The sequence below is a fragment of the Antennarius striatus genome, chromosome 21 (assembly GCF_040054535.1).
Source record: "Antennarius striatus isolate MH-2024 chromosome 21, ASM4005453v1, whole genome shotgun sequence".
In the NCBI taxonomy this organism is placed as follows: domain Eukaryota; kingdom Metazoa; phylum Chordata; class Actinopteri; order Lophiiformes; family Antennariidae; genus Antennarius; species Antennarius striatus.
In genome coordinates this window covers 13,547,285-13,570,321 of record NC_090796.1, presented here as the reverse complement: position 1 = coordinate 13,570,321, position 23,037 = coordinate 13,547,285, and the positions used below count along the sequence as shown (strand labels likewise).

Genomic DNA, 23,037 nt, shown 5'->3' with positions numbered 1-23,037 from the left:
CAGAACAACACTTCTTTCTAATATGGATAAAACAGATTACACTGGAGGCTCCTGTGTTGGCATGTCGATTCATCAGCATCTGAATAATAGAACATTTAAGGTCATTTCTGCAAAACTGTTATACCAAAGTTTGTCATTTCTTGGCTGCTGTACATCAGAAAAAATAGTGCCTACCCTTCCTGTAAAGGAAAGGTCATTTTAGGTATTTAAGTAGTTACATTAGTTACGGATAGAGCTCTGTAAATCTGACACACCGGGGCTTAAAGAATATTTATTTTCTGGAACAGCAATCACTGCCAACACAGAAAACTCCCCACATTTCTTTCTTTTTTGGCAATTTATCGTCTACTTTGCTCACACTTACTTTGCTTGTGTTTTGAAGATCACAGCATGGGAAAGGATCTCACCTCAACTAAAGCTCCTCTCTCTCCATCAGTATAGTCGTTACACCGATTTGTACATTCATTTTCTTATATCCTTCCCTCACACGCTCCTTTCTCTTTCTCTTTTATGTGTCTCCCATCATTCTTTGCCTCTTCCTCGTTTCCCCCCCTAACCCTAAGGTTCCTGGTCAGCTTCATGGTCGATGCCAGGGGCGGTTCCATGAGAGGGAGTCGTCACAACGGCATGCGCATCATCATCCCGCCCAGAAAGTGCACGGCTCCCACCAGGATCACTTGCCGGCTGGTGAAGAGGCACAAACTGGCATCGCCTCCTCCGATGGTGGAAGGCGAAGGCCTGGCCAGTCGACTGGTGGAGGTCGGGCCAGCAGGAGCTCAGTTTCTCGGGTAAGACTTTTTTTTTTGTTTTTAAATCCTCACAGATTTTGCTTCTTAATTGCTTATTTTTCTCCCCTTTTGTTCCACAACTTGACATCTCCTTCCTCCTGCTTCTTGCATTGCCATCTCCAAGCTATCTGCCTTTATAATTGAAAGCGTGTACCTAAAGGTGCATGTTGAGGTGCAGCACCGTTTGAGATGTCGTATTTTCTTGTGTATTCCTAGTGGATGTCAAGAAGTACATCAAAACCAAAATCTGCCTCAAATAAATGGCAACGCCTCGATTACCTTTAATTTATCTTGGAATCAAGCATTAGAAATAAATTTCAACAATGAGACACAACACCTTTTACTTTATTCATAGCAGAGGTTATTTCTGGGATTGCTGGAGGATATATGGAAAGAGAAGCTCATCTAAGCTGATAAGCTGATGCATTCTGAGGTTTCAGTTCACAGCAAGATCTACGGTGTGCGGGAATGATTCACGTGAGTGAATGAGTGATGAAGGTGATCACATCAGCGGTTCATTGATGTTAGATCTGAGTCTTTTTTTTCCCCTCTCTCTCTGGTTCTGGGGATACACACATAATCAGTTGTTAAAACGTCACACCTCAGTCCCTTCCTATCACCTCCCTGGGTTCAGTCCATCCCTCTGCTACTGTCTCTGAGGCGCAGCGACAATGACCTCCATTAGCTCTCCATTGTAGCTCTAATTTACAGTGGTGAATTAGAGATGAGTATATTGGTCTACTGATACAAAACTAGGGCTCAACGCTGTATGCTTTTACTGAAAAGTATGTTTTGTGTGTATGTATGTGGGTGTGTGTGTGTGTGTGTTTCATTATCTTGCGGACACAGTAAACTACATCTTCCCAGAAAGCTGCCAGCCCTTAATGAAGGCGAGAGCCTGGTTAGTCCAGTGCTTCAGCTGGGACCCAGAGGAACTAGATTTGTTGGGTAGGAACCAAACATAGCATCCCCCCCCCCCCACACTCGACTCCTCTCCCCTCTGTGCCTCCCACATGACTGAGGCTGATCCATGCTAATGGATATGATTTCTGTCACCCACCTCTTTGACTTTGATTTATGGGACACAGCATTACTTTTATACCGTACGGGTTGCCATGTAGTTTTGGGAAGAAATCAGCGACATATTAATGATCGATGTAAAAACTTATGAAGAGAGGACGAATAGTTTTACCGCTTTGGTAAGGATAAACTTTTACCTCTAAAATTCTTCCCAAAACTACACGATGTAACGTAAAATTCATTACAGTTACTTTCTAGTCACTTTCATTTAGAAGACATTGTATTTTTTGAGTTCAGAAGCTTTCAGTGGGGCTTCTGATGTCACTGAAAGTAAATGTTTTGATTGGCTGTTTGGACTGGACTGCGCTTAATGGGCATGAGCCTTCTCCTCCTCAAGCCGAGCACCATTCTGCTTCCATGACTGTTACTTTACTTCACCTTTGCGATCCGTTTTACGTCATTTCGCAGTTCTTTTGTGTAATTCGTTCATTTCCAGAGCCGGTGAGTTGGACTGAGATGCAGTGATCCTCATTACACGAACCTGAAGCAATGTGAAAAGGTCTTTATTCCATGAAACCAATCCAGCGTTGATACTTCAATTCAGCTGAACTTTGACATTCATGCTTGGTATGAGATAAATTCTGATTTATCACCTTGCAGTAATGACAAAATGGAAATTAATACATTTAAATGTACAAAACAAAGTTAAAAAGCCTTTAGATAGCTTTTTGGCAATGCTAAATAAAATTTAACTGGAATTAAATCTCAAATACTGTTTAAGTTGTGCAGAACTGCACATATTAATATTAAAAGAGAGGAATACATTTGTTGCGGTCCTTTGATTTGCATTTCCACAGGCCATTTAGGAAGGATAACAAACTATTAAGAGATATGTCAGTCTTAGATCAGGGCGGTATTTAGATGTTGATGTGGCTCAAGTGTGTCTGCTGAGAACTTTTGTGGGCAAGATGCCTGAAATGTATGTCCTGTAAATTTTATTTAGTACCTTGTTTTCTTAAGTTGATGTTAGCTGTTGGAGGAGTTGATAACTGATAAGTTGTGTTTTTGAAAATGATATTATAAAACCAAAATCCTTCAGTCTTTACGCTTGTTGTTCAGTTACATCTCGCGTTTCTAATATTTAAAATAATATGATTCAATTATAATGGAACATCTAACTGGTTTTAACCAAAGAGCTAGCGATCTAAAATCTGTCTCTTAAGTAAGGTGCACAGCACTGGCTTGTCAATTTCAGCCTACAATCCCAAAATTGTGCGTTCATGATGGACCTGGCAAAATTATGTGGATTTTAGAAGATTATCGAAGTCAGTAATCAATAAATGTAGTTCCTCTGATATCTCCAGAATGGTCTCACTCTTCTCTGAGTGACTGAAAGAAACCTGGTCCTCAGGTTAGAGTGTGTTCATCTTTCTCTCTTGTGTTGCTATCATGCCTTCTTTGAATAAGAGCTGTGCAGCTTTCTCCTCCCTCTCCTCATTCCATTTTGTGCGTCCTGTCGCGTCACGGACTATGACATGCATTCTGAATGTTCCATCGAGCTGCAGCACGAACGCATCTACAGTCTCATTTATAAAACAACAGTGTCATCAGCAGATGTCTGTTTTGGACTGAAAGGTGTTATTATTTTGAGATCTCCAGTATTCTTTTGTCATAGTTGAGTTTCTCTGGATTAAAGCAACTTTTATTAGTTTTAGTTCCACTGCATATAGTTAAAGCTTCAGGAACATCTAAATAATATCCTCTCTTATCTAGTCAAGGTCGAGTTTGAAGAACAGAATGCTGGAATGAAGCTTTTGTTTAATTGATTAAGTAATGGAGTGGAAAAAAATAAAGAGTGATTAAGTGACCCATAACTAATGAAAGCATATTTCCATGACCTGTACCTGACCAGACCTGTGATAGTGGAGATCCCTCATTTTGGCTCGATGAGAGGTCAGGAGAGAGAGCTGATCTTACTGCGCAGTGAGAACGGAGAATCCTGGAAGGAACATCTGTACGACTATAAAGGCGATGACCTCCATCAGCTCCTCGGTGGAATGGATGAAGGTAGAGCTGCTTTGATGAGTTAGACTTCAGGAACCAGGATTTAGAATTGTACTCAGCTATGTACAGTATTTTCCACACTGTAAGGTGCACTGGATTATAAGGTGCACCTTCAATGAATGCCCTACTTTAAAACTTTTTTCCTATATAAGGTGCACTGGATTATAAAGGCTTTTAAGTGTGCCTTGTAGTACGGAAAATATTCAGTGTTAAGACTCGAACACACAGACAATCCACGTTTTTTTGTTAACTACCCACGAGCAACCAGGTTTTTCTGTAGACAGTAAACATCACTGCTTCTACAGAGCTGGACAGTCCTGAGGAACTGGAGAAGAAAAGAATATGCCGGATCATCACCAAGGATTTCCCACAGTACTTTGCTGTGGTATCAAGAATCAGACAGGAGACCAATCAGATGGGACCCGAGGGTGGGACTCTGTGTAGCCAGAGCGTCCCATTGGTTCAGGCTTCCTTCCCAGAGGGGGCGTTAACCAAAAAGATTAAAGTTGGACTGCAGGTGAGATCCCTTGTTATTTGGGAGCCCTATAAAACAAATATAGTCATGGAAATGTAGGTACACAGTGAATTCATCACTGCCTCTTCTCTGCCAGGCCCAGCCAGTGCCTGATGACACTGTGAAGAAAATCCTTGGTAACCGAGCAACATTCAGCCCAATTGTTACAGTGGAGCCGAGGAGAAGGAAATTTCACAAGCCTATCACAATGACCATCCCAGTCCCGCCGCTCTCAGGGGAGGGGCTTACCAACGGCTACAAAGGAGACTGTACTCCATGTCTGCGCCTCCTCTGCAGCATTACTGGTGTGTATTCTTGTACTCGTGTACATCTATTCTAATGAGGAGCAGTTTCAGCTTGGGACCTTGAGAGTGAAGAAAATTGCTTGAGTATTAAACTTTAAAAAGAAAAAGATTTTGGATGTTAAAAGTGGACATTAGGGGTAGATATGATGATGTTTTATGCATTGTTTTGCAAAATGATTTGACTTTGAACTCTGAAGTGACACCAGATATCTGCAAGGGAATTAAAAAATGACTTTAGTTGGAAGTATCAAATGTTGTTCTGTAATGCCCATGTATTATATGAAAAAGAGAGATATAACATAAAAATATTTTTTATCTTTGTAATCTGTTTCCTGTTTGACTGTCTACCAGGTGGGACGTCTCCGGCACAGTGGGAAGACATCACCGGAACAACTCCCCTCACCTTTGTCAACGACTGCGTCTCCTTTACCACCAATGTTTCTGCCAGGTGAGACACTCTACATCAGCTGCGTTTTGCGAGTGAAGCCATAGTTAGTTTGGGAAGTCATCATTTTATGTGCCACCTGTGCAGGTTTTGGTTAGCAGACTGCCACCAGATCCCAGAGACGGTGGGCTTGGCCACACAGCTGTACAGGGAGCTGATCTGCGTGCCCTACATGGCCAAGTTTGTGGTGTTTGCCAAGATGAATGACCCGGTGGAATCCAGACTGAGGTGCTTCTGTATGACAGATGACAAAGTGGATAAGACCCTGGAGCAGCAGGAGAACTTTGAGGAGGTGGCCAGGAGCAAAGACATAGAGGTGCGTCATTATTGGTTGATAGTTATTCATTTCTTAAACTTACATAACTTTTGTTATTAAGTTTTTGTTATTTGAAAAAAATATACAGCAAATACAAAGTTGTTAAAATACAGATCTTTAATGTGAATTCATGTCATCTTGCTTGTTACAGTAAGTACTTGAACGTATGTAAATTTTGTCAGAGGGCAACTTCCAGAAATTATCTTCAATATTTCTCAAAAACTATAAATGGGTACGAAAGAGTGATGGTTTTATCGTCGACTATTGTTCTCACCTCTGTGGTGTGGTCCATCAGGTTCTGGAGGGCAGGCCCGTCTATGTGGATTGCTATGGAAACTTGTCTCCTCTGGCCAAAGCTGGTCAGCAGTTGGTCCTCAACTTCTACGCCTTCAAGGAGAACCGTTTGCCCTTCTGTGTCAAGGTACTACAGCTGGTCTGTCATCCATGTGGAATAATTCTCAGGCTGGATTGTGGAGATGGGAAATCCATGAATGAAGTGAAAAAAAAACCACTTACAAGATGGTTATCATGAGGATACAATAGACAACGATGGAGATCAGCAGCTAATACACCTGCTTTAAAAAGCAGAGCTTTTAAGCAAAGCTTAAAATACTATAATTTTAAGCTTTGTTCACTTTTCCACTTATTTCCCAAGCTCCTTTGGCAGTATGAAGGCAGTCCACATACAATAAACTAGTTCCCTTTCCCACCTAAATAGTCTCATATTATTGATTTCCCCATGAACTTTATGTTACAATCAGTTCTCTTGAATCATTTGGTTTTACGACCATTAAAAATATCCTGGCTGGAAGGAAACCAGATAGGCCACCAGTGTTTTGCAATGCAACTGAGACCTACAGTAGAAGGGCAAAGTTCACATAGTAAAGTACATTATGGACCAATTATAGAACTGTTCACTTGGTCATTATATGACTGTTAGGGATCCTCCTGATACTCATTAGCTCCAGGATGTCTGTTAAATCCAGATAATGGACACCTAATAAGTAGTTCCATTGAAACTGCCTGTTATAACTGAATGCAGTGGCTACATAGCATTATCCTCCATCTATAGTGAGTACCAATGGCAACAGTTGCATAAATTTTCATATGTATTACCTCATTCTTTGACAGTGACTGTAACACACGAACTGTAACAAATACCTCTTTGAACTTAATGGCGCTTAGTATCACATGATCAATCATCGTGGCATATCATTTGTTCAAGGACGTGGCTGGAGAAGAAGGTATTTACTGCCAGCTATGCAATTTTCTTGAACTTACTAGCCTCACATTATCTTTCTGGCTCAGCCGAAGGGTTCAATGAGTGCAGCAGGTGAAAAATATCTCCTGTTGCCAAGTTGTATCTGAGGTTCATCCTACTCACTGGTGAAGTAGACACTGAATACCAGTGTCATAGGATGGGAATGATTGTTGCAGGTACTGCATGCAATCATGAAGTTGGTAGCTGTTTGATCACCACTTACTGCTTTCAAAGTGCCACTAACAAGAGCTTCTTTCTTTATGACTCAACAGGTGTCAATCTCCCTAATACATTTATGTTCATTAGGAAAATATAATAACCAGATGCACAACGTTGACATGCATGTTCACAGTGAAGAATACACAGACTACCAACTTGTAATGGAAAAAAACAGGATAAAGAAGCACTGTCTTCCATCTAGGTGAGAGATCCAAGTCAAGAGCCCTGCGGTCGTCTGACATTCCTTAAAGAGTGTAAGACGGTAAAAGGCCTCCCACAAACGGCCGTGTGCAACCTCAACATTACACTTCCTGCAGTGAAAAAGGTAACATGTACTCACCATTCCCTGTTGTCACCTCATAACCACAATCATAGTGAGGGTTACTAGGCTTTTTGCCCCGATAACGATAAAAGATGAGCGACGGAGAAAACCTTTGGCCAAACTACCTCCACTGTGTCTTTTATCTGTTTAAAGCTTCTCTTTCGTGTATTGGTTAACTTTGTAGTGGGTTCTTGCCATTGGCTGTTTCATTATTTTCCAACCTACCTTTTGATTTGGATGACTTGCTTTTTGGCTGAGGGGTTTTATGCAACAGGCTTGTTTTGTTATCTGGCTGGCTTTCGTGGCTTCACTTTATTTGACGTTTTTGCTTGTGAGAGTTGGCGGTTTTATTTTGTTTTTTATTTGCTTAAGTGGCTTCTCCGAGCTTCTATCAATCACTCCTTTTTCACACCCTGATGTTTCTTTCCCCCCTGCTTTCCATTATGTTACTTCCCCCTGTTTCTGCAATGCATCTTGGGAACCAGGAAATGGAGTCAGATCCTGAGGAAGAGGTAAACCACACCCTCCCCACCATGTGCTGTCCTCTTCACTAAGACCAGCAGCTCTGCTCTGCTCATCATAGCCTTATTTTGTCTGCTTTTACAAGGCCAATACAAGCTGCTTTTCTCAAAGAAACCTTTGCTCAGTTTTGCATGATATATTCTAGATATGAAAAAGTATGTGCTTTATATCCGATTCCAGCTCCTATCACTTGTTCATGTGATGCAAGTGGTCTCAGAGTTATGATGTCATTAAATTAACATTAAATCACCTTAAATCCAAATTATTACATATGACTTAGAAAGTAGAGTTTGTTGGCTTATTGTGATTAACTTAAACTCATTTTACTAGGTTGACAGAGCAACAATTATTATATAAAATGCTATCAGTACTAACTAAAAATTGTGCAGCGCACAATTTAGGTTAATAACATTAATGCCGACTTTTGGCTTTGCCTCAGTTTGACATTTTAAGGTCCAAATGTTGCTCATTTGGCAGTACCATATAATGCAGGGTAACCTAGAACTGATTTGTTGTTTACTATTGTTGCAGACTGAAAAGCCAGAGCGACGTCATACCTTTGCATCCCTAGCCTTACGTAAGCGCTACAGCTATCTGGCCGAGCCTGCACTGAGTGAGTTTGACATTTTCACTAACAAACCCTTTGATGAATATAATATTGGCAATTTTATTGGATAAGATACTTAACAGTTTTAATTAACCTGTAAAATGCGTGATCAGTACATAGACAGATGTAACATACGTAATGAAATAAATGCATATTTCTCATTCCACGTGACATGCACCGTTCACATGCTTGTTTACAACATGGTACATATTTTTGCATGGATCAATGAGTTGTGGTTTTTTATGTTTTTGTGCTGTGCTTGCCCACATTGTGATTTGTGCTTCTTCTGGGTTTGGTTGATTACCTCTGGCGAGTTTTAGAAGTTCAAATGCATCAGTGTTTTTCTTTGACTACCCAACACAACATTGTACAGGTTTGGCATGGTCAAAGGAAAATGGTATGTACCTCCTCCTCTGAGTTTAAGCTCATTTTGGTGTTGCGATGGTGAAGCAGTTTTTTGTGGACCGAGAAAGCATGTGAGGAGGTTTGAAGACTGAATTTTGCTTTGCTTTGACGTGTTTCTTTTCAGTTTTTCATACGCTGTTCTTTTTACCAAACCTTCTCAAACTTACATGACAAAATGAACTAAAACATAAGGTTTGAGAAACCAGTTTTATCATATTTTGTTTCTAATATAATAAAAGAAATATTGAAACCTCTGCAGCCCCTTGGCTCTATTGTACCAGTGTCTAAATTGTCTATGGGGAATTGTTCGTTACCTTTTGTTTTGTGGCCAAACAGATAAAAGGCACTTTAAAAAGCTAATTAAAGTTAGACCCAGAATTCATACATAATTTTAGAACCTCTGAAGACCATAAGAGAAGTTGTATTTGTGTTTTATCGTGGTGCATTTGTCTTGCCATTTTCTGTTGTCAATTTGCGTCAATGCCATCGTATTTTAAAATTTTATTTGCTGCTGTGTGTGCTTTGTTCATTTAAATCATTTTTTTGTTGATGTTGTTGGAGTCCTCTCCTAAATTACTTAGGGTCACAACCTTTTGTATTCATAATTCCATCATAAAAATACTCTACATTGTGTCACATAATACAACTACTGTTTTTCCCTCCTTTGTATCAGGACTGCTTCACTGACCAAATCTTCCTCCTCTGATCTCTTCTTCTTTCACATTTTTTTCCATCCTTTTCCTTCCCCGACATGATTTCTTTTTACCTTTTATTATTCTGTATTATTTTGATTTTCATCATTTGCACACCTTCATATGAAGAAACAGCAGTTGAGCGAAGTACAACAGCAAGAACACTGCCTACTGGTCACCCTCACAAACCTGTCTTTCCAGCCAGACCTTACCCACCATGGTCGACTGCTCCTATTACCATCCCTGGCCAAACAAGACCAGCCGGAATGGGGTGTTCCCTCACCTCTACCAGTTCACCGGCAGGCTCACCAGCTGCTTCTCCATTGAAAACTGCCTGGCCCCTCTCTTCCCCTTCACATGCATGTCCTGCAACAATCAAAGCTACCCTTGGAGGCCCATCACCAGGACTTATCGGGTCATCCCCAGTGAAATCAGTTAGTGACATAATATGCTCATCCCCCAGCAGGTCTTACAGGTCTATGCCTTCACCTATCAAAACTGTTGCCCAAATGGGTCAGTATCCCGTCCAGGCATCTGCCAGCCTTGTATGCTCTGGAAGTCCTTGTAAACCTGCTACAGATCCAGCTTCTATCAAAAACTTTGCTTCAGCTTACACATCGTCTTTCCCCCTTCACTCATTAACCAATGGATCTATACAACCAGCTCAAGCCACTGCTCCAGCATCACCAAAGACACCTTATCACATTTATAATTCTAACCTAATTAAAACTGCCCTTGGGTCCACCATAACAACAGATACTGGGACACCTAACCTGTCTTCTGTCAAGAGCATCTCCAGCCTGTCTTCTTTGAAAACCTATGTAGATTCAACACTTTCATCCAGAGGAGGGAGGACATCCCTGTCTTCTCTCTCCTCAACTGGGCAGACAACCATTGCTTCCTCAGAAATGATGAACGGATCAGTGTCGCCTGTTAGAAATTCAATGTCCTCTTCCACGCCATCCTCCCCTTCTTATCGGCATTCCTCAGAAAGAAGTAGCAGCCTCCAGGAGAGGATCCAGGCCACCACACAGTCAACAACCTCCAATGTCAGTGCAGCCATAAATGAAGTGATTGACTCACACTCTGTGTCTGGTTATGGCACTCTTAAGTCCCTGTCCACTTTACGTAGGGCTGCAACAACAAGCTCTCCTTATAGTTCTCTAATATCTGTAAACTCCTCCTCCGGTTCAGCAGTTTCATCTAATACTATAACTGTACCTGTGTATTCGGTGGTCAATGTCATTCCAGAAACCCCTCCCAAACCAGGACCAGGGTCTCTCAAAATGGCACTGCCTGATTCTCCTCGTGCCTCATCCTCACCTTCTTCCTCTTTGTCTTCCTGTGTCGCAGCATCAAAAATTAAGTCCCAACTGAAATCCCCCCCATTTATCACACCGCCCATCATTCACTCGTCAGCAACTTCCAACCAGGAGATACTACAGGATGTAGCAGACATGAAAGAAGATCTGATCAGAATGACAGCAATCCTTCAGACAGACACACAGACCGCGGCTAAAACTGTCCAAACATCCCATACCGGCACTCCTAAAGAGACTAAGCTAGAGGATGAGGAGCCATTTACGTTAGTGGAGAAAGTGAAAGAAGATTTAGTAAAGGTTAGTGAAATCTTACAGAAAGATATAATTAGTGACTCTAGGGCAGGCAAGAAGAGAGCCTCAGAAGATGAGTGGGAGGAATTTTCCAAAGACGAAATTGAGGAAGCACAGAGAAATGCCCTCTCAGATTATTACCCTCCTTTTGATGAACACACACACCTGCTCAAGCACCAGTCCATGTCAAGCAAAGACTTAGAGCTGGCTAAAGTGGTAGATTTCTTAACAAATGACATTGGTGCTAGCTCACTCTCTAAAATGGCCGAGCTAAAATGTAGATATGAGGAGGAGGTAAAAAGAGAAGGGGAGGAGAAGCAGAAACGGGTTCTCAAGCCATCTATGTCGATTCAAGAGCACAAACTTAAAATGCCTCCGCCGGCTTCGGGCATGTTAAGGTCTCCCTCAGAGAAAGACCTTAGCAAACTTACTGAATCCTATCAGGGGACGGACACTATTTTAGAATCTCCTGAAGACCTGTCTCATGAGCAGGATAAGAGTCCCTTGTCTGACAGTGGGTTTGAGACCAGGAGCGAAAAGACACCTTCTGCTCCTCAGAGTGCTGAAAGTACAGGACCAAAGCCTTTATTCACAGATTCACCCATCCCACCTTGTGTGACTGAGACGAGGACTGAAGTTGTTCATATCAGGAGTTATGAGCAGCCTGAAGATTCTTGTGAACCAGCACTCATGGAGGAGGCAACACCTGCTAGTCCATCCATTGACCCTGATGCAGCTTCAATGAGTTCCACAAATGCCTTGCAGATGAAATTGCCGGAGGAGGACTCCATGCTAAACAAAAGTTTGTGTCTCAAAGAGGAAACACATATTACTACCACTACCAGAATGATATATCAGAAGCCCCAACTGACTGATGGCGCAGAGATGATAGAGGAAGGTATGTCAGTTAGAGATATCATGAAAGCCTTCCAGTCAGGTAGGGATCCGTCTAAAGAGCTGGCAGGTCTTTTCGAACACAAAGCTAGTCAGGATTGTGTCAAAGGTGACGAACTGACTCCTAGATTTCTTGACAGAGACATGAAATCCAAACCCAAAGTTGAAAGAATCATTGAGGTTCATATAGAAAAGGGTCACACCACAGCAGATCCAACTGAACTTATTATCAGGGAAACCAAGAAACACCCAGAGCTTTATGTCTACAAAGGCGACCATGGTATTAAGGAGCTCACTGATTATGATGAGGTCCATCAGGAAGAGGAGGAGCTTACTGCTGAAGAGTCCCTACCCTCTTTCCTAGAGACATCACGTGTTAACACTCCGGTGTCACAGGAAGAGGACAGTCGGCCAAATTCTGCACAGCTAATGGCAGATGATTCGTATAAAGCCCTGAAACTTTTGAGCCAACACTCCATTGAATACTGTGATGATGAATTGTCAGAAATCAGAGGTGAGTCGTACAGGTTTGCTGAGAAAATGCTTCTCTCAGAGAAACTTGACATGTCATTGTCTCACTCTGACACGGAAGATTCAGCAGTGGTGACTGACAGAAACTATCAGCTTGTTTCTGAGGAAAGTGGTAGCCATAGTATTGAGAGCATGGGTCAGCCACAAAGCCCCAAAAGGGAGTTTGCTTCAAAGTCATCAAAAGATGGTTGTCCTAAATCTGGTAAATTCATGCACCGTGATGAGTCATCTCAGTTTGATAAAGTGACAGTACTTCATTACTCCACAGAACAGGGTAGCCCCAAACATGCTGTATGGATGCGATTTACAGAGGATAAACATGACCGAAGCAGAGATAAGCTCCTGTATGAGGATAGGGTTGACCAAACCGTAAAGGAAGCTGAGGAAAAACTCAGTGAGGTATCACAGTTCTTCCGCGACAAAACGGAGAAGCTCAATGATGAGCTGCAATCCCCTGAGAAAAAACCTGTGAGACGAGACCTAAAGGAACCCAAGTCCTGGCCCAACTCACCCTGCAGTAGCCCTCAGAAAGTACAGGGAAAAGTTAAAGCAGAAGAGGGTACCATTAAAAGCAAACTTAGGGAGCCTTCTGTTGTTAAAACGTTTGGTAGCACTACTACAACCGAAAAGAAAAGCTCTAGCTTACCAAGCAGTCCCCAGAAAACCATCCTCTCTCAAGTCAGTGAGGCTAACATTAAATCAGTGAAAACCAGTGCGTCTGAGCCCTCTTCTCCCAGTCATGTCAAATCAACATCCAAAGTCAGTGCTGTGAGGATGAAGTTTGAATCTGCCGCACAGAATCAAAGTCAATCAAGTCCAACCAAAATTCCCCCTCCGGTACAGCCAAAACCTTCAATTAAAAAATTACAGGAAAGCAAACTTCCTGTTTATCAGACTTTTGCAGGAGGAAAATCTTCGAAAGTATCCGAGATATTGGAAGAGAGAATCTCAAAAATAGATGCCGAAAAAGACGTATCTGCCACCACAGACCACAGTATATCAACACTGATATCATCTACACCAAAAGCCCCAAAATATACGGGAGAAAAGTTGCCAAGCAAAATCATTCCAGAGACCTTGTTGCAAACACAAACAGTAACAGAGACTCACACAACATTGGTGAAAGGCAATGATATTCATTCCAGTGATACTCATGAAATTAAAGACAGTAACAAAGGTCAGAAAGTTCAGAGACATGTTGTTCATGATACTGCTAGACTACAAGAGAAAGATAGTGATCTTAATAAGTACCAACAAGCTACAAAAACTGGGTCTGCTTCCAAAGAAGTGACAACTTCTGTATCAAGAAAAGACACAGAAGAACCACTAAACAAAAATCTTAGAAAAAAGTCTGAGTCCCAAATTCCTGTAAGATTATCAAATTTAGATAATGATCTCACAAAGAAACAGACAAGTAAATCCTCACAGTTACCTGTATTATCCAAGAACAAAATACAGACAACCCTTGACACAGCGCAAAGAAAAACAAATGAAAAGCTTACATTTGAAATTCTAGATAATGCACCCAAAGATTCCAACTCCAATAACCTTCCCAGCCCTAGAGAAACACTGGAGAAGGTTATAACCTCTCCCGTTGCCGTAACAACCAAAGAAAATTTTAAAGGCATCAAAACATTACCTGTATATGTAAGTGTCCAGGTAGGAAGGCAGGCGGAGAGAGAGGCCAAAGGGACATTTTACACAGTAAAACAGAAATCAAACTCTGCAATTAGCCCCATAAGTCCTGATGATGACACTCTGGAGCAAGTCTCTTTCATAGATAGCTCAGGGAAAAGCCCCATTACGCCAGAGACTCCCAGCTCAGAGGAGGTCAGCTATGAAATTACTTCCAAAACACCTGATGGCTTTATGGGATTAATACCAGGGCAACCTAGCCCCATCATGGAGGTATCTGAAGAAGAGGAAGACGACCAAGGCAAAATTGTTTTCTCTTTTAGAGAGACCAAACTTGAAAACAAAACTAACGTTTACACCACCCAAGAAGATCTTGCCAATGCCAATGAGGAAGATACAAACACAAATAATAACCAGCAGAAATTAAGTAATAATGTCAACCAGCAAGAAACAACATTTAACGGTAGGCCTGATGAGATGGATTGGCAAGAGCAGCAAAAAGTTTCAAAGGACAAAGGTATTGCATATATTGAATTCCCTCCACCTCCACCTTTAGACTCCTCAGATAATTCAGACGTAGAAAGGAAAGGGTCTTGTGCTTCTTCAGAGACTGAGACAGAAATGATGGAAGTGAACCTGCAGGAGGAACATGATAAGCATCTGCTTACTGAGCCAATTATACGTATCCAACCCCCTACCCCAGTGCTTCCTGGAGCAGATGACAGTCAATCAAATGACGAAGAGGCAGATGAAGAGGAGGAGTCAATCTTTCAACCAATTCCTTGTAAAAAATATCCTGTCGCTGTTCCTGAGGAGGAAGAGAACAACAAGGAAAAAGAAAAGGAAAAGGCACCTAAATCCAAAAGACATGACAAAAATGGAAACAGTAAGGACACTAATGGAGGGACCAATGGATCCAATGGATCTAATGGTTCTAAAGATTCAAATGGAAAAGGAGAAGACTATGAATGTGAGCAAAACGGAAATGATCAGTCAATAACAGACTGTTCAATCGCAACAACGGCTGAATTTTCTCATGACACAGATGCAACAGAGATAGACTCATTAGATGGATACGAACTTCAGGATGAGGATGATGGCTTGTGTGAACAGGCAGACTTACGACTGTTTGGTCTTCCAGACAGTCGGAGAGATGTGTGGGCAGCAGAAACATTTAGGTCCTCTGACCGCTCTTTCCCCCCAACCAAACTTGAAGTCATTGAAGAGGAGAAAACCCCAGAAGAGTGTCAAAAAGACACTTTCAAAAAAGAAACCCTCTCACAAGTTGAAAAACTCGATGATGTTAGTAAGCATGGGGTTGAAATTCAGGAGCAAAAACAGATAGACAAAGAGGGATTTTCAGACACTTACTTTAACTATAAGTTAGAAGAAGAATTAAACTCGCCTTTTAAAACTGTTGCCACAAAAGGGCTGGACTTTGACCCCTGGTCTAGTAAAGCAGGAGATGATGTCATTGACATTAGAGGGACACAGGGAAGCAATGGTGAGCCTAAGCCTTTTGGCCTTGCTGTGGACGATCAGTCTCAGGCCACAACACCAGACACTACTCCAGCCCGAACACCAACGGACGATAGTACGCCGACAAGTGAGCCAAACCCATTCCCCTTCCATGAAGGGAAGATGTTTGAGATGACACGCAGTGGTGCGATTGACATGAGCAAGAGGGACATGGTCGAGGAGAGACTCCAGTTTTTTCAGATTGGTGAGCATTGCTTCTCGGCGGGCAGGTACAGGGTCAGGGATTACGAGGTGGATACCTCTTCACAATACAGGGGTCAGTTGGATATTCAGAATTCCACAGATACCATAACAGTTCCTCAAGTCCCTATTCAGACAACCACAGTCCCTCTAGAAATCTCAAATGTGATTGGCTTTAACACCACATGCAGAGACTCAACATCTAAAACTGAGCCAAAGTTCTCCACTTTCAGATCAGGACTAAAGTTTTCATCTGATGACTCAAATGCTTCAAACAGTAATGTTGAATATAGAATATTAGGCATAATTGATGATTCTAATGACATAAACTCAGACATAGCTGCTGGTAGTTCATATTCTCTAACCTCAAGAAATACAGACTATTCAAATTCTAATACATTAGGCACTGCAAATGGATATTTGAGTAATAGACCTTCAGACATTGCTGATCACTATTCAAGTCAGAGCATTCTTTCAGGTACATCCACACATGGGGAACCTCTTCAATGGACCTCAGAAAATCAGAACCTTCATGAACATAGCATAGTCACATTGTGTGCACCTTCAGTACAGAGTAGCAATACTAAAACATGGAGAAGCAAAACGAGTAGCAACATACATGACTCCATGTTAGTACATTCAGGCAACACTCAGACTGGGAGTATTGTGCTTGACTTGTCTTCTTCAGGACTCACTCTACAGGAGTTTGATATGAAAGAGGTATCCTTCAGCGAGTTAGAGGAGAACAGCAAAGAAGACAGAGTTTTTACCAATGTAGCAATAATAAAGACAGGAGCCAAAGATATCAAGGACAAGATATGCAAGTCAAGGTTGCCAGTGAGGGTGGCAAGCCACAAACTATGCTGTCGAAGTCGACCAATAGTGAAATACAAGACACAAGAAAATTCAAATGAATTCCATGTCAAGAAATATCCAGTGTTATTCATCAGGGAAAGATTAGATCCTCTTGAGAAATCACATCCTAAATCTAGGATCCCAGTAATAAAAGCCATTAAATATTCCTCTTGCTCCAAGGATCAGAGAGAGACTACAAACAAGTCTGTGGTTAGTGATGGAAGCGTTAAATCAGTCAGGGCCAATAAACCACAAACAAAAGTCAAAACCAATACTGAACTGGGTAGTTCAATAAAAATCTCAGGTAAATGTAGCACAAACGGAAAGGGGAGAAAAAACAGTGCAGTGTTCTCAAAAACACTGAAAACAAGATCTGCCACCAGCATTATAACAAGTCTTTTTGATCAAAGTATACCCAAGAGGGCTGAAACAAAGTTAGAGGGAAAAACATTGTCCACTGAGGATGAAGAGAGCTGCAGCGTCAGCACCACCAGGAACACCTCCTTATCAGAACCATCTAGATCTTCTAGACGTTCCTGCCCTTCACGCACCTCTACCTCTACCTCCACCTCCACCTGCACCACCACATCAACACCATCTGCTAGAGATGTGAGAGCTGAGGTTGAGCAGGCCAGCAGTGAAAAGATGAGAAGGAGGAGCGGGAGGAAGATTAGGCGGACATTTGGAGGGACGGAGCAAAAGCACAAGGCAAAGGAGGAAGGGAGTCAGGTTGATCCACCAGTCACGGCTCTTGTCGCGGAGAACCAGACTAGTTTGTAAACTCTTTCTAAACACTTGTTATACTTTATCTTTCTCTATGAGATGCATGTAGCTGTTGTGGGTGTTTTGTGATGTGATGTGAGTGTAGCCGTCCCTTCTTTGTGTCATTCTTGTCTCTGTCTTGTGCTGTTAGATTTTGACAGTGGGGTAAAGACTAAGACACAGAATATCGTAGTCAGTACCACTCATTTAGCTTAATTAGCTTACTGCCTTACCGTTCATTGTCAGAAATACAGCTAGGGGTTGTTTGATGAGATGATTTACCTCAATGGGAGTGAGTGTATAAGAGGAAGTACAGTTTCAGGACAGCAAACGATTTTTAGTCATTGATTTCTTGCAAGAATGCACAATTGATGAGCAAATATAAGAGTTAGTATACATCCTACAAACATTCATCTGACACTACAGACTAAGTTAGCCTTTCACCTCACCACATGACACCACACCATTCACTTGCACTCCTTTAAAAAACCGGGGACGTATACCCTTGTGATTGCTTTGGTCTGCTTGCCTGGTTTGTACAAATCTCGGTGGTCCTTTTGCTCTCTGAAATGTAAAAAACAATTCATCAGCTTCAACTTGACATCTTTTTGCGAATGAGCTGCACAGCAATAGGATAACGCAGTCAGTTATTCACAACATGGAGGAAAATTTAGTGCAGTTTAGTTTTGTGATTTCAAGCTGAAGCCATGAATTGCTTTTGTGAGTGGGAGGGAATGGTGCCTGATGGTAGATTGTTTGTTGTTAGTGATGTGGTACAAAACTCTCTGAACGCTTTGAATGCATTATACTAATATTTCTGAATATCAAACTGTTCAGTGTGAGATTGTGTTGGTGGGGCTATTTATTTTTGTTTGTTTGTTTTCTGGCCTCACAGATCCTCATGTTTTGATTGTTTACCTATCAGTTAGTTCAGGTGTTCTTTAGTCTTAAAGTTAGGGCAATGATCAAATTACATTATTGCTTCACCTTGACTTTATGTAGGTGTCATATGAAAGTTAGTCCAGAAAACATTTAGAAATGACAATTATTACAGTGCAGTAGTCTTCATATCTTTTACAATGATAGACAAGACATAGAACAGATTTATTTATAACTTAGAATCAAGCCAGGCTCGTTGTTTTACCCCATTACCAGTCTTTATGTTGAGCTAATTACCTTTTCATTGACACCTAATCTCATCATGTAGTGCGCAGCAGAAAGGTGAAGGTCATTTCCCAAAGTGTTAAACCATTTTTTTCATACAAGCGTTCATTATCAAAAATTAAGCATTGAGGAGTCTGGCCAGAATTTTTATTATTATTTTTATACAGACTAATGGGACAGTGAGCTAAAGTTAGTCCTTGTTTGTTCAGTTACCAACACTGCAAAGTTTAATATAGATCCAAACAGAAAATGTCAGAAAGGAGATAAAAACATTCAGTATCATTAGTAGATAAACGTTTAGCTATCTATTAACTAGGTATAAATTATATATTTTATAACTCAGTCATATTAATGTCTCCAGTCTGAAACAGACAAACTTTCAGTTCACAATCCCAATCTGTTTCTTTCCTTAAATATCATTGGTCCCTACTGTGGCCCATTTGTTTTGTGTTTCTCTGAGTGAGAACCACACTATTTAATCTGGAGATTACTGTCATGATATCCTAAATTAACTGTTTGTCTCCTCCCCCCACCCCCCCACTTGTTCGCTCAGGCCCTCAGAGTCCGTGTGAGAGAACAGATCTCCGCATGGCAATAGTAGCCGACCATCTGGGACTCAGCTGGACTGGTGAGCACACATCACACTATTGAAGACACACTCAAATACAAGCATGACATGATGCGTAAATACCGTCTTCACTTTGGCACAACACAGCCAGAGAACATTTGTCTGGCTGAGGAGTGGACAGGTACGATAGACGTGTAGAGAGGATTCAGTATGAATGGCTGAAACAGCGACACTGAGTCCAGCACTCAAATCTTTGGTTTTCCCGTGTTTGTTGCCATCTGGTGGATATGGATTCTAAAAATCCCTCAGCTTAGCAGTATTGCAGTGGCATTTTACATCAAATGCATATCAACAGTGTGCATTTGAGACAACATGAGAATATAATTTTTATTATTCGCTTTCAATTATAGAACTGAGTTTTAAAACTGAAAAAAAAAAGCACTTCATTATGAGACATTAATCAATGGGCTAATTTAAATGCACAGTAATCAATATAGTGTGGCTCTTAACAGCAAAAACCCTTGAATTAATATTATATTCAACAAGGTTTGTATCTTAGTATTTGAGGTGCATACTCTTTTTGTAATAAGGGTGTGGCCTCTGCAATTTGATCTGAGCCCAACAGTCTGCAGTGCAGCTTTGCCCCACGTCTGTCTGCAAGTGTCAGTAATGATGTGCACACGGGCCTCCGTCTCTGTCCGGTGTGGTGACTCAGCCTAAGTGCTCGGCACAGAAGAAGGAATCTAATCCATATTTAATAGGTGATGCTATTGCAGAGCTGCAGTCAAGCAGTACTTCTACTGAACACAATGTCCTCATGGTTCAAAGTTGTAGCCAGTATTCCAGTCGGGCAGAGCAGTAGTTCACTGCTCCTTTAGCTTTAGACTGTAATAATAATAATAATAATAATAATTTAACGACTAAGTGCAAAGAAAATTGAAGTATTGACACAAATAATGTCCTTTTTTCAAAATCTAACCTCCTGTTATATCAGTTTATTCACTCTTGTGTGTGTGCATGCATGCATGTGTGTGTGTGTGTGTGTGTGTGTGTGTGTGTGTGTGTGTGTGTGTGTGTGTGTGTGTGTGTGTGTGTGTGTGTGTGTGTGTGTGTGTGTGTGTCCACAGCTGATGTTTCTGCATGTCAGAAGCTATTTATGAATTTTGATTTTAAATTAGAATTTTGAGTCAAAAGTTACAAGTCCAAAACAATAAGTTTCCATTTTTTAAATCTTAGTCAATTCTCAGAGTTCTAATTTTACTCTCAAAAAGCTGAGGTCGACCCCTTGACCAACAAAGGAGTGCATTTTGAAGACGACTGTTTTTTGTGCTGTCTGCTGCAGAGCTGGCCAGGGAGCTGGATTTCTCTGTGGAGGAGATCAACTTCATCAGAGTGGAGAACCCCAATTCCCTGACAGCACAGAGCTTCATGCTCCTAAAGAAATGGGTGCACAGGGACGGTAAAAATGCCACAAGTAAGCAGGGTGTCTATAGTGTCTACATTTCACTGAACTGACAATGACTGACAATATGGAGTGTTGTGTTGTGACATGTGAGGTTAAGTTCCTCTGAATGATATCTCTGTCTCTCTCCTCTCCAGCGGACGCTTTAAGTGCGGTGCTGACTAAGATCAATCGGTTGGATATTGTGACTTTGCTGGAAGGGCCCATATTTGACTACGGTAACATTTCAGGCACACGCTGCTTTGCCGATGATAACGCAGTATTCCCGGATCAGTCCGATGGTAAAGTGTAGCCCACCCTAGCTAAATTCTCAGTCTATCTCTCAGTCTATCCCTTCACCCTTCTTCATCTCCTCTCTAAAACAGATAGTCAGACTTTTTTTTTAAACAAATAGACAACCAATCAGATTTGTCCAAGCATTAGGCTCATCTTGATCAAACAGTCACCCTATTTGTTGCTAGTTTTCAAACTCTCCGGCAGCACTAGTCAGTCAGAGCACTCAGTCATTTGATTAATAAAACTTTTTTACAGTGATTTTTGGGTGATTATTAATATATATTTTATTATATATATTAATAATATACTATTAATCTATATAATATGTTTACCATTTTATATGAATGAGCTTTTTCAGTATTTGTTTTTATTAACTGTTAAAAAGCATGAAGCTGCCAATGGATTTGTGTCTCTGTCCTTTCTGATAAATGTATTGACGATCTATTGCAGAAGCATGTTTTTCAGATGGTTCAGGGCACTGGTTCACAATTTGGTCCACAATAGTTACGTTTATTATGTATGTTTCAACTCATACCCAACATTTTTTCCCCTGTGAATCATATGCTCTAAGAGAAATACATAAAAACATAATTCTAAAAATGATCTATCATAATGGCATGCTTGCTTGAAGCAGTCTTTCTCTCTTTCTCATCATCTCTCTGTCCTCTTATAATGAATTGTGGCAGCTACCAGTATTTTCTGATTCGGACAGATCCAATGAAACCCATTTCAAAATGTTGTTTAAAGTGTATGATTCATGATGGACATGGTTCTAAAACACAGTCAAATATTCTTTATGTTCGAGCACTTTTTATAAGAATCAGTTTAACAACTCCAACATTTTACGTTAAATTACTCCTCACAAATGAGACGACTAACCAGAATTAACCTGTGTTACCCAGAAGCACTTTGAGACAAACTTTTGAGATGGACCGGATCTGTCTAGTTAGGTTTTTGAAATTTATTAATGTTATTCAATTATTATATTTCACACAAAAAAAAAATGCATGGCTATGGCTTTCTGTGAGAGGCTGCCTGCTGTTGGCTTTACAACAATACACTTTCAACACATTTTAATGGGCAGAGCTTTTTCAACACATTCTGATGGTGTTTCCTGCACAGCGCATGTCTGTTAGGACGTGTTCTGTCCTGGATGACACCCGCAGGCTGGTTGGAAATGAAACCCCTTTTTTTTCCCCAAAGTGTATAATTCTGCTCCTGTGTCACCGCTGTTAGCTGTTCTGTACCTGTCATCTCCTGGGTTCCTCTGAGCCTCCCAGCTTCTCCTGCTTAGAGACCTCCTGCTTCCTCCTCCTCCTCTAACCTCCTGCTTCTCAGTGACTAACTCCTACACCAAATTCTGCTGTCAGCACTAAACAGCTAACTCCCAGCGGCTACCACTTGCAAACTCCTTCTAGACCCAATCCCAGCCTCTCATTTTTCACAGCAGCACCCCAGTTAGTTGTTCACAAGTCATGCAGGGATGTAGCATCGAGATATGCCAACCTCCACGTTCACTGGATTATCATATCCGCAACCATATGTCCATTTCAACAGGGCTGTAGGTTTGAAAATTATTAGATTGGTTTTTAAGTTTTTTTCCCAGCAGACAAATCATTGATCCAAAAAATATCCGTCAATATAATGAGATCCATCTGTCAAATAATCTCCACCTTCAAGTAGCACAGAGATAATTCATCTTTTAACATGAACAAATTGTCTATGACTCAATGTGGGCTCTCTCTTTGTGACGTTGACGTTCCAATTTAGAGAAGAAACAAGGTTAGAATCCAAGATATTCTTACTATTCAAAACTACATTACCCACAATGCAAATCCAAGTCTTAACTGTTGGCTTTCAGTCTGGGTGCAAATAGGAGATATTGCAGCAGAACAATCCATAGACATCCCAGATACCAGAACCTGTCCCCATATTTAAAATCCCTTGCTGTTGAAAACAACACAAAAGCAGGAAGCCTGTTCCTGCTTCTCAGCTGAGATCGGCAGTCACATGACTCTGATGTGTGACATCAGTGCTTCTGCAGCTTCTAAAACATCGATCACTCAACAACCACTGTA

General features: G+C 41.2%; 1 protein-coding gene across 1 annotated transcript in view; it reads left to right on the top strand.

Moving 5' to 3' along the window:
* The window catches only part of LOC137588032 (ankyrin-3-like), a 72,420-nt gene that overhangs the window by 42,197 nt on the left and 7,186 nt on the right, over window positions 1-23,037 (top strand). Inside the window, exons 30-42 of the mRNA XM_068304753.1 lie at window positions 564-788; window positions 3,721-3,875; window positions 4,178-4,389; window positions 4,484-4,691; window positions 5,043-5,139; window positions 5,224-5,452; window positions 5,748-5,873; window positions 7,135-7,257; window positions 7,740-7,766; window positions 8,308-8,389; window positions 19,207-19,281; window positions 20,564-20,695; window positions 20,821-20,964. Coding sequence (XP_068160854.1) covers window positions 564-788; window positions 3,721-3,875; window positions 4,178-4,389; window positions 4,484-4,691; window positions 5,043-5,139; window positions 5,224-5,452; window positions 5,748-5,873; window positions 7,135-7,257; window positions 7,740-7,766; window positions 8,308-8,389; window positions 19,207-19,281; window positions 20,564-20,695; window positions 20,821-20,964 — 1,835 coding nt within the window. The remainder of the gene's footprint in view (window positions 1-563; window positions 789-3,720; window positions 3,876-4,177; window positions 4,390-4,483; window positions 4,692-5,042; window positions 5,140-5,223; window positions 5,453-5,747; window positions 5,874-7,134; window positions 7,258-7,739; window positions 7,767-8,307; window positions 8,390-19,206; window positions 19,282-20,563; window positions 20,696-20,820; window positions 20,965-23,037) is intronic.